This window comes from Egretta garzetta, unplaced genomic scaffold, assembly GCF_000687185.1.
Source record: "Egretta garzetta isolate BGI_Z169 unplaced genomic scaffold, ASM68718v1 scaffold575, whole genome shotgun sequence".
In the NCBI taxonomy this organism is placed as follows: Eukaryota; Metazoa; Chordata; class Aves; order Pelecaniformes; family Ardeidae; genus Egretta; species Egretta garzetta.
This window is the reverse complement of record NW_009259790.1, coordinates 1,481,634-1,499,375: the sequence shown is the minus strand read 5'-3', so window position 1 is coordinate 1,499,375 and position 17,742 is coordinate 1,481,634. Positions and strand designations below refer to the sequence as shown.

The 17,742-nt window shown below is 37.3% G+C and overlaps 1 protein-coding gene across 1 annotated transcript in view; it reads right to left on the bottom strand.

Moving 5' to 3' along the window:
- Nucleotides 1-17,742, bottom strand: part of SHISA9 (shisa family member 9) — a 202,915-nt gene that overhangs the window by 6,424 nt on the left and 178,749 nt on the right. The window contains exon 4 of the mRNA XM_009639576.1: nt 13,620-13,775. Within this exon, the coding sequence (XP_009637871.1) occupies nt 13,620-13,775 (156 nt within the window). The remainder of the gene's footprint in view (nt 1-13,619; nt 13,776-17,742) is intronic.

The following is a 17,742-nucleotide window of genomic DNA, read 5'->3' as shown; positions in this document are numbered from 1 at the left end:
ATGAATCCTGGCTCAAAGACAACATGAGAATTTTGCCCAGGGAAATACTAGGATGCTGCTGTTGATCCTGTCTGAATGTGTGATTGCTTATTCATTTGCTTTTCTAAGCTGCCATATAAGAAAATATGTTCAAAGTTTTCCAAGATATAAGCCAAATCTATGTGAGAGTTTTAGCAGGAGTTCATCTGAAAATCAAAGAAGTATCATTTCTACACTAGTACAATTTTTTTCTTGGGTGAGAGGAAAAAAACTAATGCTGAGTTCAGATAGCTGTCCCCAGGTATGAATTGGATCAAATAAATTCACAGAAAAGTGTGTTCCATCCAGTAAAACAAATAACTAATGACCTGTCTTTTGAATGAAGGGGTTCACCAGGCATCATGGAGCACAGAAGAATTTGCTTTGCATAGCATGAAGTCTATTGGAAAACAGAATACAGCTAGATGTTGCAGGTAGGCATGATTCTGTTCATATAATACCAGTAGTGAGTAGAATGATGTGATAGATCTGCATGCGGCCAAGAGGAAGGAATGTAGCTACTAGCTGTTCTCATCTCACAGGCTGTGGCTGTGTATAAGGTGGGGCAATTTTAAACCATACTAAACTCTAAGAAAGGCCGAAGGGCATTTTAAAAAGTTTTTGCATCACTCCTTCTCCATTCTTGTATTGAGCTCTGAGAATGCAAGGTTCAGCCTGTGGGCTGCAATGCATTGATTTATCCTAAACTTTTGCATTTCTTCCCCCAAAAGTTCTAATACCAGTTTGCCTTTATTTGAGGCATTCTGACGGGGCTCTGAGCAACCTGATCTAGTTAGCAGTGTCCCTGCTCACTGCAGGGGGATTGGACTAGATGACCTCTAGGGGTCCCTTCCAACCCAAAACATTCTATGATTCTATGAAAAGGAAGAAAATATTTTATGTCTGTGGATTCTTTCTCATTATTTTTATTCCCTATTACTGATAGAGGTAAAGAACAATACATAATGCATAGAACCACCCATAAATTACTTCCATAATTTTGGTGGAACCTACTTTTTGTGGCTTTGTGTTATTCCTCTCCTGGCCCCCTTTGCCACTTTATGTATTTACTCATTTCTTATAGTGATCTGGAGAGAGACTAAGCATGAAAAGACATACCATATCAACTTTTACTTCTGCAGACATTGTTTGAAAGGAGCTTGTCCACCTCCAGACATAAGACAGCGGGGTTTTTTCCTAGTGAAATAAAATTCTACTTTCATGATATGAGACATGATGAAACATAAATATGTAGGCCCAAACATTTCTTCTCTTCTATTGATTACTTTCATGACAGTTTCTGAAAGGCTGAAGAGGCCAGAATATTTCTGGGTTTTGAAACGCATTAGGAATGGTTTAGAATAGGAATGTAATTAGACTTGGTAAGTAGAGCCTCCAGTCTCAGCAATGTTCTCTTTATCCACGACAGGCAGCGAAGGCTGCTGCTTGGCTGGGAATGCTGACACAGAATTTGATTAACTCCTCAGGCACCAGACATCATGTGTGGTACCTCATGCACAGGGTTGCAGTTCCCTGGAACATAAGAGCAGTCACATGTCTGTAAGCAGAAGCACCCCTCTTCTGACACACGCCAAAAAAGCACAGCACTGCAAAGTCTATTTTTTCTTTTTCTTTTTACAAACATTTATTTACTACGTAAGTTTAGGCAGGTTTCTCTTTGGACACGTAAAACAGCTTTTCCAGTTGGGCTTTGTACACTTGACTGCATTGATTTACATAGTATTAAATTGCAGTATTTATGATTAAATTTTGCAAACTGCTGCAGTGATATCAGGGTTTTGGTCAAAATACTGCAGACACACACGCATTGTACCTAATGTAGAGACCAATGACGTGCAGAATACTTGTACCTAAGCAGTGTAAGAAAAACAGAGCTCTTCTGATTTACCAGAATTAGTAGGTTCTGTCAACCTGGAAACAAGTGGTGGCTATGTCATGTTATTGTAGATTTTTTCAGTGTGCCTGAAATCTGTTGCATGCAGATAGACAAAGATCATGCTACTCTGTTATATACTCAAGTGATTTAACATTTGAAATTCAAGAGTCAAGATGATAAGTTGTTGGTTCAGTATCATGCAATGAATGATAAACTTGAGAAGGAAATAAGATTGCCAGTTCTATTCTTGAACCAATGGATGAAATTGTAAAAGAAGTCTAAGAAAATTATATATTCAAATCTTTGCCTTTTTGAAAATGCAGCCAGTGGCTGTCCTGCAACTGTAAATCTGTTTTTTTCTTTTTTTTTTTTTTTCCTAAAGGCCTCTAAGCTCATGTCCTTTCATGGCATCTACAATGGCAAATAAATATGAAAATTTTTACTGTGAAATATTTATTTCGTTTTATCTCATTTAGGCATATTTATCAGTTTGAATTTTACTGGAAACCTTATATATGGTAAGAAAACTTGCCTTTTGAAATAGAAACTATCTAAGGAGTCATGCTGTCATGCTTAACTTCTGAATAAAGCATGACTGCAGCATAAACAGATTATAGGAAATGAGGGTTTGGCTTGCTTTCTAAAAATGCTGTCCAAAGCCAAAGAGGTTAACACTTAGGAGATTTGGTTAAAAGGCTCCTTCCACTTCTTCCTTCACTAATCTTGCTTGTTTTTTCACTGGGTATCTTTTAATGCTTCTCAAGCAAATCAGTTAAGACAAATCTGATTGTGTCAAAAGTTTGCAGCAATGCTTTCATACATCAACAATAATATGAAATTGTTTGTAACCTTTTTGGTCAGTGAGGACCTTCAGTTTGTTTAAGGCCAGGGTTTCCTAACTATTCCAAGAGCACTACTTCTTTGTACATTTGCAGAAAAAGTGTGCACTCATGTGCAATAACAGGCCCTGCTACTGCAGTCAGAGTAATTCAGGCAGTCCGCACACAGCAATGTGCCTTGCTCCTGGGAGTGGACCGCAAACCAGGTAGACTGTCCTGGCAGGCTGCACACTGAGTAGTATGTGGGTCATGTTGGAAAAAAATTCACAGTGTTCTGCAATGTGATTCAGCATCTAAAAATGTGTGTTTGTTTTTCCTTAAGGTGTCAATTTATCTTATTTAAAATTGACTGAAAAAGCTGTTATATTCCCGACCATGTTTATTTGTAATAAGTGTTCTTAGCATGAACCTAATTTCATTTTTTTTCTCACATCGCTGTTGGTGTTCTTCTGTGTGTTGAATTTCATTTTCAGTTTTAATACTTTTTATCAGATGTTTTTGTTTCTTTTAGTATACTGCTGTTTATAACTCTTAAACATATGTCTGAATCAGCTACAGATATTGCTAACTGTGGTGACATCAAAAGCTGCATGAGGATACAGAAGACCCAGTTCAGGTCTCTAAATACATAATTAAGAGATAGATTTAGTGCTGAAATAAACCTGCATTTTTCTATCTTTCAGCTGGCTTCATACTAGATTTACAACATAATTTTTGAATATGGGTTGAGGCCTGAAGGTTGTTTGAATTGTACTGGTTAAATGGGAAAAAGTCCAATGATGTAATAAGGGGTTTTGCAGGACTTCTTTTTATTTGCTCTTCTTCTTAACTGCTATAATTTTAAAGAATTTTGAGCAGTCATTCCAGATTGAAGTAATTTTTTTTTTTTCAAAATTAGCTGTGGCATAAGTTGTTTCTATTAGAAACTTATCTTTTTCTATTCTTTTTGTTGGAAGGAATCCTTTTTCAAGAGGGAGTTATTAAGCAAGAGAAAAAAACATCGGAAGTAATTCCATAGCTGTACTTGCACACATTCAGTTCTGTTTTTTCTTCTCCTTTCCTTCTCTTCCTGTCTCCCTCCTATTAGACTGCATGGCATTTGTATTATTAAAGTCTTGTGTATAATTTTCAGAGGTTTCCAAACCAGATATGTGTGTCAAACTGAAAAGAAATAGTGTTCCCTGGCAATTGCCAGACTTGCACTGTCAGAAGAAAATCAGTTTCATCACATTTTCACAGAGATTGGGCAAACCCAAAGGAAAAGCAGAACTAATATCTGCTCTGAAATGAACCCTCTGAGTAGCCTTCACGTAAAGCTAAAGCATTTGTGACTGACAGACAGTCAAGGAAGAATCAGTAATGAAGCTCACTTCAATGAATATTTAATAATGCACACACACAAGTCTTCTGCCATATTGGATGTTCATTTCCCACCTCTACCTTTTTTCCCAGGAATTGCAATCATAGCCATCACTTGTGAAAACCAACAGCACCGACCTGCAGATCTTCCTCGCCCTCTGTGGCAGGTCCTTTGCAAGGGGAGGTGAACTTTTCACAGGAGCACCTTCCCTAGACTAGAAAGATTTGGAAACTTCCCCACTATAAAAGTTACCTGTTGATATTATGGTTAGGGTGGGAAGACTGATAGTTTTGTGGTGATTTTTAGATGCTGTAGTATCATAGCTACTATAGATAAAATCTTTTTTTTTTTTTTTCTTAGCTTCTCTTTTCCTCTTATCCTCTTTCAAATAAGCTGTCAGGGGAAGGACTTTTGGGAAAATTAACTGTGTGCATTACAAATCACATTATTGCTCTTCCTCCCTCCATGCCTCAAGCCCTTTGTTATTATAGTATGAATGCGTAGGAGTAAAGCAACGATCTCTGTGGCTTTTATCTGTGTAATTTCTCTCTTAAACACATTTAGTGTCTTTAGAACATCCTTTGCAGAACCAAAATAGCGGGCAGATAACGGCTGCTATTTATATTGTATTGTTAATAAGGGATTCATTCCCATCAGTTGTCTTACTAGACTACTTGGTATTCATGGGTAATTCTGAGGAACATCACGGTATTGCTGCTGACGTATATCCATGCACAAAGCTGAAGAGTATTAAAGCTTCTCTGGTTTGAGTTTTTAAATTTGGTTAGAATCAAAACCAGTATTATTTATTTACTTAAGTAAATATGACTTGCAACAAAGTAATCCTCTTAACTGCTTAAAATTACCAAGCCAAACCTGAATTCATGTTCACATCACAAACATTGTAAATGCAACAGGCTTGAATGAAATACTTTAAAGCTTTGTTGTCCACATGGAAGCAGATTCTGATGTACTTGAAGAAATAATACTTTCATACAAAACCAACCCCAATATGAATCAGTAGAACTATGGAAATAAAGCATGAGAGCTGGAACTGAAGTCTGTTTCCCAATTGAAGTTTGCCTCCCAAACCCCAAATGCCTAAATTTATTCCTGCATTAAGCATATTGGTTGTAGAGGGATTTCAGAATTGTCCTCTCTGGCTTCATTCCATTATTCTTGTTCTCTTTGGTCAGTTCTTGGGAAAATTTAAATCAAAGCCCTTCCTTAAAAAACTGCTTTTCTTTTCCACTTTTTGAGTTTTAAAAAGAAAAAATCCTAGGTCAGTCATATAACCTGATTTACATTTGAATATTGTCAGCATGAAAAGACTACTCAATAAATAAAAGTGGTCCCTGAAAGCCTCTAGTTAGAGAAACTTTTAATTCAGGAAAATTAATTCAATAAAATTAATTCAAAATTAAAATTCAAGAAATTAATTCAAGAAAATTCTCTTCAAGACTTTTTCCCCAGAATTCAACTGAAGTTAACATCTTGAAATCATTTAGAACTTCACTTCCATGTGGTGGGTTTAGAACACTTTCTAAGCACTGCAGGTATTTAAAAATGGTGATGAACTCAAGACAGATTCTCAAAATCTCTGTTAATTTTTTTAAAAACATCGGGGGGGGGTGGATTTGGGTCACTTATATAGTTGTAAGTTTTGACAATTTGGCACCTCTGAGAACTGCGTGTAGGATATCACATATTGATCACCTGTATGGAACTCTTATTGCAAAAATATTGTCATAGATGACCTGCATAGCTAACAGTTCATGAGGAAAAAATGAGTGGAGTTTGTTCAGAAGAACCAGTGCAACTGATGTGTAGGCTCCATTGTTGGAACTGGGAAAGTCACACTTCAGATTAAATCTAAAGTCAAGCTGGGATCCCACGGTGTTGCTATTTACCTTCAGGTTTTCACTATTGTTTTCATATCTTTATGATCAACCTCTACTCTTAAATAATCAATTAAAAAGTTTACATTGCAGAATGAGAAGTATGTTTACATGTAGATATACTTTTATAGTGCAAAATAAAATACTTATGGAGAAGGATGTTTAAGAAGGGTTGAAAGCGAAAATGCTTAATATTCTTAGACTTTGTCTTCAAGTGAGCTGTACTTTGTTTTTTATTGATTCACTTTTATTTACCCTAAGCATAAAGTTTCATTCACTCATGTCTTCACATCACTTAGTGTGTAAAAAAAATCTTGTGCATAATTCATTAACTTTTCATAGAAATAAGTTTGAATAACCCATGCTTGATTTAGACTTACTAGTTTCCTTCCTGCGGCCACTACTGATCTCAACAGATGGAAATAAAGCTGTTTATTATAAGCTTGTTACCTTTGTAGACTTCAGTCTTCAAAGACAAAAAACAAGCAAAAAATAGTAAAAAAACCTGAAAGACTAGCATTCTCTAGTGGTCAACCGAACTCACTGTTATTTTAGATCTGCCCATTGTGTGTTATGAAAAGAGGAAAATTGCTTTATGTTTCAATTTGATTCATTATCACATAATAAGGATTTTAAAAATCAACTAGTTTCCAGAGAACCAACCTAATTTTTAGTGGAAGAGTTTGAGTTCTTTATGATGTATAACTACAAATGGATTGTGCAGTGGCATTTATAATATAAAATCTTATTACTTTATTGGTGACAGTTTCATTTTCACTGTTTTAAAATACATGCTGGTAACAAGAAAAAATGGCTGTTTCTCCATTGCAGGGAATCCACTGTAGGGAACATGGGTGGAAAGAATATCAATTTCGAGAAATTAAGGGTGCACAGATTTAAATTTGCTACTTTGGTGTGAAAAATAGGTGATGAATTTAAAAGATCCCTATAAACATTCTTCATCCAGCATAAAACTAAGTAGTGGGCCAAATTCAGACAAAACAAATTCACTAGGTGTGAAACCAACCCAGAAAAGTAAAAATCCTGAGATAAACCTAAACTAAATGGACCTGAAAGTCAGATTTCCTTTCTTTCACTAGTTTAAGGTGTTGCTAAAGTTTTAAAAATGAGAACATAGAGAGAAATGTTTAAAAGCATCATATTTTGGTGTTAAAACTGCTTCTTGTAAAAGGACTGTTTGCCATCTCCTGCCAGCAGACTAGATGTTGCTTCTGCTAAGACCAGTGTATCCCCAAAGAGTTACCTTTTCACAGCTCTGTTTATTTGCTAAAGGATGGCATGGACAATGGCTGCTTGGATGTCTGATTACTTACAGCAGAATTCCCCAACCTCAGAAAGAATATCACCTTGTAGATTTTATAGAAAAATGTTTTTTCTTTAAAAGGCTGTAAAGAATGTCAGCAATGCAGCCGATCCTGCTTGAGATACTGAGGCTTTGCACAAACAGCATATTTATAATTAAAATACGGCTACTTCACTGGAAGAAGAAATGAGTGTGCTGAATGATAAAATAGGAAAATATTTTGATCAAGACTCCCCAAGCATTTTTTATTTACCTATGACAGAGTGCCTGCGGGTATCAGAAGCCAACTTAGTAAATAACAGAGGAAATAAATTATTTAGTAGAAGCAACAAAAGGTCTTGAAAATCTGCACACACTGGGCAGGATATGGTTTGGGGGTCTCAGCAGAAGACATAGGTGGAACAAGTGACACTGGCACTTCATCTGCTTGGGAAATGGGAAGGCTGAGGGAACAGTGGGGGGTTGGTAAAGTGAGGCTTGCTACTGAGTGCTTCTTGTCTTTTCTCCTCTGCCTGAAGGAGAAGCAAGGATTAAAGTATGAAAAACTTCCTCAACAAATGGATACTCAAAAGCTTCAAATTCTCCAGCCATACCAGGCTAAGTAAATAATAATAATACAAAGATGGCAAGCTTTTATGCCATACTTCCTTGAGACAAATCTGTAGTTCTAGTGTTGAATTGGGCAGATTGTCTAGTCTGGCATTATCTGTGACACTGAGCATACATCTAGATATATGAAATCATTAACTGAAATCACGCTCTGGGTATGACAAATGATTAATTCATTTGTACTTCCTTCTCTGTTTTCATGGTGTTAAATCCAGGGAGCTACTCCCATGTCCCACATTTTTTTAATCCATTTTTATGCAACTGTGTATGGAAGTAGTAGCTGAAAATGTCTTTACTCTCTAAAAGGAAAGCACAATTCCTTTTTTAAGACTTCCAAAGAAACATGAAATTTTACTTGTCAGTGTAACAGTGTGGTTGGTATAGGAAAGTAAAGTAACACAAACATGTTGTGTCCAATAATTCTGTAGTTCTACTTTTTCTAAAAGTTGACTGTATTAACCCCTGTGAAAGCACGGGCAAGCTTTTTTTTCCCCTGTTGTGTGTTTCCATTTTTCCAATTTTAGTATTTCTTTCCAGCACTCCCTGTCTGTTACAGAGGCCTCTGAAGCAGAGCACAATGAACTACAGGGAGTAGTACAGGATCTCATCTTCTCATGAGATAGGTATCAGATTCTTAGGGGGCAGTTGTGAAGTCACATCTATTGTCATGAGACAGATCTTATATCAGCATAGAGTTACAATAATTTGTATGGAAATTGAAGATCTGAAGCTTAAGAGAAGGCACCACCAAATTTCACATCAAACAGGAGAATGGTTCAAAGATAACACCTTAGAGTTACCCTTATGGTTATCCTCCCCTTTGGATCCTTCTGTGTGTGTAGATGTAAAGGACAAAAAAACTGGACAGTTTTTTCACATGCTTCACCTTTTTGAGGGAGATGTTGCCTTGTGCATTGGCGCACTTGCGGGCACAGTATTTTCTGCATAACAACAGTGACCTAAACAGGAGATACTTATTTTTTCTGTTGGGATCAATGAACTTCAAAGCTTAAAGAAATGATGGGGGCTGTAGACTCAGAGATGTGATGGTGAGTCTGTTGCCAATTATATCTTCCTTCTAGCTTCACTATATCCAATCAATTAGATCTAATTTCATCCCACAGGAGACTACAACTCCCAACTTCACTGAAGGCGTTCTGAGTCTGATTTTCAGGGAGGAATTCTGTCGGGGGGGGGGCCAAAAATTTTAACTGGCTGAGTTACCTCATGCCCCGTCAGTTCCTCAAAGATTTGTCTGTGTATATGTGTGAGAGTGAGAGGAACAAGAGCATTTATGAAAGAAGTATAAAATCACGTTAAACTGTAGAACTTGTATTCTCAGTTTTTACATGTATATCTGTGCACCTCTCCAGCAGCTGAGCGATCTTTCTCCCAGTCCTGCAGGGCTTTTAGAAAGTTGGGTTTGGAGTATTTTTTAAATTTTGCAAGAAGTTCTACAGAAAGTTAGTCACTTTGCACTCCCTGAAACCTGGGAAAGAAAATTAACTGTTACTGAGCCAGACTCAAAGAACAATGCGAGTGACCGAATAAATACAGCTAATACCTCAGGATAGTGAAGCCAATTTGAGCTCTAGGAAACTGATTAAATAACAGGATGGACTCCAACTCTTACAGCTTAGCAGATTGGAATTTGAAGTTGGATTGTTCATGCTTTCTGGATGAGTGTCCAAATGATATGTATAGAAATTTGTGTGTCCTGGGACTTGAATTTCATGAAGGTGTTCAGATACAAGATCTCCATCCACTTGTAGCTTTGGGCATGTCAGGATTGCTTAAATGAGCAATAACCATTTAAGCATGGAGTAAAAACATGGTTGATGAACTGGAAATAAGAATAATTTATGCAGAAAAACCTCTTCCTGCAATTTTCACATAAATAATCAAATACTGCAAAAGCACTGAAGGAAACCAGGATCATGTTGTCTCAGGTGACCAAAAAATTGAAACATCTAAACTCTTGGGTATTTATTGCCACACAACATTCAGTGACCACTTTTGGTATGACTGGTCTTAGAGCTTGTTAACCCTTTTCCCTCAGATAGTCTCTGACATTCCTCAGTGGGACAAATTTACTCTTGAAAAAGGATTCTCTGGCTCAAAAATGGACAAATAATGGTTGAAGAGAGTGCATCTATCAGTCAGATAAGCTAGAGATGCTAGGAGATGGATTGCTTATCTATTATTTCAGAAAGTGCATTTTGCTTTGTCTCATTTCCAAAAGTTCCTCTACCTTCTGCTGATTATGTACCTGGTGGTGTATGTGTTAAGGTAGAAGGAGAGTAAAATTCTGGTGCAGTGAGGTAAACAGTAAGTAAATCTCAACTCACTATTACCTTCTTCTACTTCAAGCACTCATCTGATAATATATAATAGACACAGAATATCCTCGCATTATTCAGAGATGTAAATGCCAGCAGACGGTAAGAAGAAAAGTTGAATTTGATCAGTAGCCACTGCTCAGTAATGAAGGAATTCTGGAGGCTGCAGCAAATAAAAAATTCCTAACACAAAATGAGGAAAATACCCTCCTCCATTGAGCGTGAAAGGGTTTGGCTGTGCAGTCTGAACTGGTTCACATAAAATATTTTGCTTTTTAAATAAAATACATCCACATTGTCCTTTTCAACTCTTCTCCCCTGCTGTGCTGAATCAGACACTCTGCAATGCACACATTGCATTGCATACATGCATGAACAGTCCAACTTCAGACTGCATTCTGCTAAGCTATATGATTCAGAGTCTAGGATGCAGCTTTAAAATAGCTTCCCAGGGATTAACTTGGCTTTGCTACCAAGGTATTGGTCATTCTCATTCAGTAACACGATGCAAATTAATAGCAATGGCACTGTGGTCTCTTGTTTCCACAAGCACTTGAGTCATAGGTACTGAATGTAATGTAGGTCCAGAACACAATCCTGAACAGAGATACTGTGACTCGCTACTTTTCCATGAACTGAATTTTCACAGCAGCTAGTTGCTGAGGGATGAGCAGCTCACTTCTAAAATTAGACAGCCAAATTTTTAGGACATCTGTAGTTCAGAAGAAAGCAGCTGTGTGGAAATTAATTTAATACTGCCTCTGGTAAAGCATCACTTTTTTGGTTATCTAAACTTCTTACACTTATGGCCACATTATGATGAGAGATATTAAAGTACTATAGCTACAGTTGCTACAAAGCACTAGGAATGCTTCTTCCTCCACCCCCAACCCCATTAAAGAAGGGAATTAAGCACAGTGGACTATACCCAAACAACGGTATCATGCAGAGTAAGAGGCACTTAAATGAATATGGTTTGCCTCAAATGCATGGAGAAATATAGAACACATCCCTTATTAAATTCCTATTGTGGCAAATGAATCCACCCTCAAGCCACTATCAATGAATGCAAAGGGAAATGGACTATACGCACTCATTAACCTGCTGTGGGGATCAGTAAATGCGACTCTGAATGTTAGCATATGAAAAATGCCATCGCTCTGTGACATGAATACCAGATGAGGGTGAACTCAGTCTATGTCTATTTGCTCAAAAGATGTTGTCAGGTTAAATTTATATTGGTGGGCCTGATGTAGGCCAGTTGCTATTTCCTCTCAGAGCTCTCATAAAGCCAATATGAATTCTGCAATGCGTGGTCTGGCTAGCTTGATGTCAGCATGGTCACAAACCCAGGCCTGGCTGACATAATGGAAAAACTGCTTTGTGATCTTGGGATGTACTCAAGAGGTTCCTCTTGGGAGGAATCATGGCCTCTAGAGTCTGAAAATGGTTAAAAACTGAGTGTAAAAACTGTTGCTCCATACGTCCAGACAGAAGGTGTGAATGTATGACAGTTTCAAAATCTATTGTTTTTTGCTGAAAAGTTTGGATAACAATGTAGCATTTTTGTGCTTTTCTTGTGAAAATTCACCTGAAACTAAAACTTGGCTAATGTGGTCTAAGACCAGTAGGAAAAAAAAAGAGAGCAGATAGGAAGGATGGGGGAAAGCATGGGAAGATGGTGCAATCCTCCTGGAAGAAAATGTCCCTGAAAGTTATGTTTAATTTAGTTTAAGATTCTGAAAGGCATTATACAACTTCTGGAGCTGAAGTGCACAATTTTTCAAGGTTGATTTAACTGTATGACTATAATCTAGCTGCTTTAAAAACTTGTACTCAGACACCCAAGATATATCTAAGTTCTAACTTAAAATTTTTTTTTTTAAAAAGGACATTCAGTGGCTCTTGGGCAGATGAGAGAAGTTTATTTTGAGTGTTTCATCTCTAATTTTATTATGCTTAAGTAACTTTTAGCTTTGATGATTGGCTTGACCTAAATTGACACCTGAAAAAGAAGCCCAATATCAGTGCATAAACCTGTGATAATCACCACATCATTACACAGTATCACCTTTTGAAGAAGGAATTGTAAAGCTACTCTGTCTGTACTCAAAATTCAGTAGAAAGCTACTAACTCTTTTATAAACAGATGAAAAATTGCCACTTGTGAGAAACAAAAATGGCAAGCTCAAGCCAAGCTAAACTATTTGAGATGGGACTTTGGTGTACATTTTTTTAAGGTCTGTTATCCTGAAGTTCAAATAAAGGAATGTCAGTTTGTGATGAAAAATTTTTCTGGCGTGATGAATACTGGATTCTTAAGTCAGAATGTTCTCAGCTGTTCTGCTGTTTTTCTGAGCCAAACAACTCTGGCTGAAAATAGGCAGTGTGATACTGCTCTAAATTCATGGGGAAATGATGTTAACATCCATATGTGTAAGATGAGCAAGGGTTAGTGAATAGCTGTTTATCAATAGACCCTCTCAGTTCTTAATTTATTACTGTCTACAAGAGGCCAGAAATGTAAGGTGATAAAGGCTTTCTGTCTTCACATGGTGTGCAGCAGGTATTTATAGCCCCTGAAAAGTATTATCAACTTATGCTTCCAATATGAAAATTATGTCAAAATTTTTACCCATTATTGTCCTCTTCCCTCCCCACAACTGTTTCTTTGAGGATGTTCCCCCATTTACTTAAAATAATAGTGTGTCACAGAAAATAGCCACCATCGGGATCTTTATTAGGAGCTTTATGATGCACTAATTGCTTGAAATCATAAGGCCTCAGAATATTCCTCCAGTGACTTACTAACACACATCCTGCAGAAAATGTGAAAGCTCTTACTTCGGAAGTGTACAAGGATCTTCTCTTTTGGAAGTATTTAGCAGGTGTCTAAATTATATGCTTTAAATTTGCAATATGTCTCATGTTTTTCTCTCTCATTTGTGCAGATACATATGGAAAATACATACTGAAATACATAGGTAGGCATATCAGGGCATAAAGATGTAGGGCTGAACACTATGCATACAACATAGGTGAAACTCGCTGAAAAATGTTATACAGTAGGTATGGTGTGGTTTTGTATGCATATATAGACATGCATGCATATGATCACCAATTCTTATATGTAATTTTCTTATCACTAATTGTAGTCCCCCTGTTAATTTTTAAATATATTTCCAACTCACATGATATTCTATATGAAATTCTATCATGAAGTGGTCCAGATGAGCAAGACTTTGTTTTTAAGTTTGAATCAGAATGTCAGCTGACAACAGCAAATGCAACACACTGATCTACAGGAGAAGTCATGCATCGTGTTGCTTACTTACCAACTGCCTTTAGAGAGGCGTACTTGTTAAGCTCTTTGCCTGGGGGCTGTTGCTCATATGGGTTTGTGATCTGTCCCAGGCTGGGATATGAATGTTGATGTGCCATCTGAGGAAGGAGGGGAGATGTTGGCATGACATTATTCATCTGTGGTGGATCTGTATTAAGGAAAATTGACAAGCATTAAGAAAACAATAAATGAGTCTTAAGGTTTTAACATCATTACCCAGTACAGATTAGACAGTATATGTAATGAAATTTAATGCAATAAAACATTACTTACTACAAAGTGGGAGTTTGAGTACAGCAGACCTGTACTTCAAACAGTTAATGGCATGATTAAAGGCTGATGAATGATTGTAGCAACACACGCTAACTTTTGTATAAAAAAGATCTTTGAACTAAAAAATAGGTTTTCAAAACAATTGAACACCAACACAAAGACTGAATTTGCTGCAGCATTAGGATACAAACCAAAACTTGAGGTTTATTCCAAGGTAGCTTGAATACAGGGCAGTAGTATCACTCTCTGTGCGGTTAAATATCCAGGCTGCTGCATATATGCAGTTACACCACTTCTAATACCAGAACCAGCTTGGTTATTTGTACAGCATGATGTTGTGTCCTGTAGACATGCCCCACAGTGCCGAACATGCAATTTTGGCTCATGACTATCACTATCGTTAGGTAATTTCTTCAAAGCTCACAATTTGTCCTTATATTTTCTGCTTTTCCCTGACAGTAGGGATCACAATATCATACCAAGATGACATTTTCTGTAGCAGACATACCTAAAAGCAGGAGCTAATTACTGTGTGTGTAGTTTTATACCAGCACTCACTCCACATCCATTCGGTAGTTGATTTGTTCCTTTATAGTAGAGAATACAGCCTGGATACTTTTCCGTCTAAGGTATACCATAACTTAGTAGTTGTTTTTAATGTTTGATTCCAGCCTCTAAAAAGTTTGGTCAGAATTGTATGCTGCACTCAATTTGCAAACCTAAATTTCAACAGATTTCAACATGCTCAGCATATCTTTTTTTGCTGAGTCTTTCTCCAGGCTGTGTATTTTGAGATATTTGAGCTGATTTTCATCCTAGAACCTTATCATGGCTTCTAGAATCACAGGCAAGTGCATTTTTCTCCTGCGATGAAATCATGGTGCTGATCTGGTGGCAATACAGTAACTCCCACAGCATCGAGAACAGGCTTATGATCCTGTAGGAAGAAAGCTGCAGAGTTAGGGGAAAGAGGGCTTATTATGATGGAGTAAGTGGACCACCCCCTAAGAGCCCACAGGATCTGGCAAGAGCCAAATATCCCTGCAGTTTGCCAGGATTTTAAGGCAATTGACCCACTTGGCTTTCCACAGCTCATTAACAAAGCTGAGTGCATGAGCAGGAGCTCTGAAGCCAGTTAAGAGATTTACTGCTTGGAAAGAAAAGGTAAACTGAAGTGGTTTTTATCTTACTTCTTCTTGACCATTGCTGCTGCCTGGTGCAGTCTCTGCTGTCCAGGCTGAGGCTACCCCTGCCTCTGCAGAGCAGTGTAATCACTTCCCCCTGCCACGTACAAATACAAACACGTTGTGAGGGCACCTCGAGGCAACTTAAGAAAAGTGGTAGCATCTAACAACAGTATGATTCTTCTTGCTGATACTGGTCAAAACAGGGAACAAACTGATTGTGGATAGTAGGTGCAGCTGAATGAGAAATTATTTTCCCATAACAAAAGAGGGTTTCAGTAAGTGTTTTTTCTCTTTTACTAAGCAAATGAAATCTGAAGTTGGACACTTTTTTGCAAATATTGTTTCCGATCAGGAGAAAAATTGTGTTATGATTTTGAAATTATATATATATATAAAATAAATTGACTCAATTTTTGATTGAAAACCAGAAAATTTTCTGTTCCAGAATTCCCCCCAAAAAATATCAGAACACTTTTTTAAGCTTTTCTGATAGGTTTACCTTGAAAGGGTGAAGTTAAGTCAACTCTTTCACAGAAACATTTGTTATTTTAATGAATTGCTATTTTCTAATAAATAAAAACTCTCAGCAAGTTTCTGTTCAGCTATAGTGCTGGCACATCTGATGTAACTATGTGCAGTGACTCTACTCTCAGAGCAAGAATTTGCAAAATCCTATTCCATTCCCATTCTATTTCCGGAGTACAGCTGAGGAAAGCGTTACGTCTACAAGTACACTTTCGGAGAGGAATGCGGCAGAGCCTTATTTTGGCAACAGGGCAGCTCTGAAGATACTAGCATGGGTGGGACCTTTAATATAAGGAAGTTGTTAACCTTTTACCACTACGTTCTGACTAGATCTAAATCAGCACTTCATAGGTGCTACTAGCACAAAGTTCCCTTACGGCAATTCTTATTATTCAGTCTGTCAAAATATCATGATTTCTTTGTGACGAAAGTATTGTGAGCACCAGCATTTCTATACTCACTGCCAAAGTGACTTGCAGCTGTGGAGACTTGAAAAAGCAATGTAAATAAGGTGTAGTTAACCAGGACTGGTTTTCTACCTCTGTCTCTTACTTAGACCTATCATTTTTATTCAGTCATCTCTTTAAACATAGTGAAGAAAATTGCCACAGTAATGTACTGGGGAAAATTAATTAGGTGTAGTTGTTTTTCGTCCAGGTGTTCTGTGGCAGACTTTTTTGTTACTAGGTTGCTGGGTTACTAATGTTACTGGGGTTTTGTTCTCTGAGTATTTATGCAGGTGTAAAGAAATATGTTTTCCATTTCCAGATAATCTTCGATTTTTCTTTTGTTAAAAGCCAAGAAATCTCCTGAATTATGAATTTCAAGCAAATTAATGACAGTCATTCTTTCACTGCTGCACTGACTGCACAGTGTCCCTCACTCATACCCAGATGCTTACACAAGACTAAGTCATCACATAGAAGACAGTTCAAATTACTCATTTAATTGGCCATTTGCAGAAAGTAAATTAAGCAAAAGGCCAAACTCTGGCAAAGTGCACTGAACTATGTTGAAGAAAGATTCCTATTTATAAAGAGACTCCCATTGGAATGGACTCCTGCGGCCTAAAAGGAAAATCTCAGCTTGATATATACATTTGTCTAAATTTGTGTCACACTAAATTTTAGTCTAACTGGCCATAACTGCTGAATTTTACATTTGTTTGCAAGCTCACTAAACTGTGTATGATCTGATTCCTTATCTTTTGGTTTCTAGAAATAGGTGAGGAAATGGGATACTTATGCTGTTTTCTCCACACATAGTTAATGTCACAATGATGTGTAAATTCACCTGTGTTTGGATGCTATTTAGGAAAAGGTCGCAATTGAAGTAACAATGGTGTAATGCAAATTCTGCAGCAGGCACAGTGATGGGGAGTGTTAAGTCTAACCACAGGGGGAGCCCAGGCTTAGCCATGAGCAACTAGGAGATTTTAAATGGGATTTACCTTGCCTACTCTGGGGCAATCCGCATTTGTAACTCACAAAGATATTGGCCTCAACAGTGTTGTCTTATACCTGTACATACTGCTTCAGTCTCAGCAATACTGAATAGGGATTCTCTCAGGAAATAAATTAGCCTACAACTACTTCACAGGATCTCAATGTGAAATTTGAGGTTTTTCAGTTAGAGATTTTGACTTTTTTCCCTGAAATTGGAAAAAATACTGTTACATTTCAAGGAGCAAATAATAATCTATTGGATTTTTCAGAATATTTTGAGATACAAGGGATTGGTTTCAACCGAAAGAAACTTTAACCACAATAATCCCTACCAGCATTATCACTGACTCTAGTGTCAAGTTAAATTCTTTATACTTGTAAACCAAATATTCTGTGATTGGTATTTGCAAATAGCTGGCTTCACTGAATGGGGACATCTTTAACCTGAAAGCTGTGGCTGTGCTGATACATTACTTTTGGCAACCTGACACTGGTACATTGTCCAGCATGGTATTCCATATAACCAGCTGCACTGTGCCACTGCCAATTCATGTATTTATTTTTAAAAGACAGAGAATATGAACACCACAAAAAGTCAAAAACCTGTTTGTGCCGCAGCCTCTAGCATGAATATCCAGACCTGACTAGCAATCGTGATATTGTAAAAAAACCCTGCAATATTCAC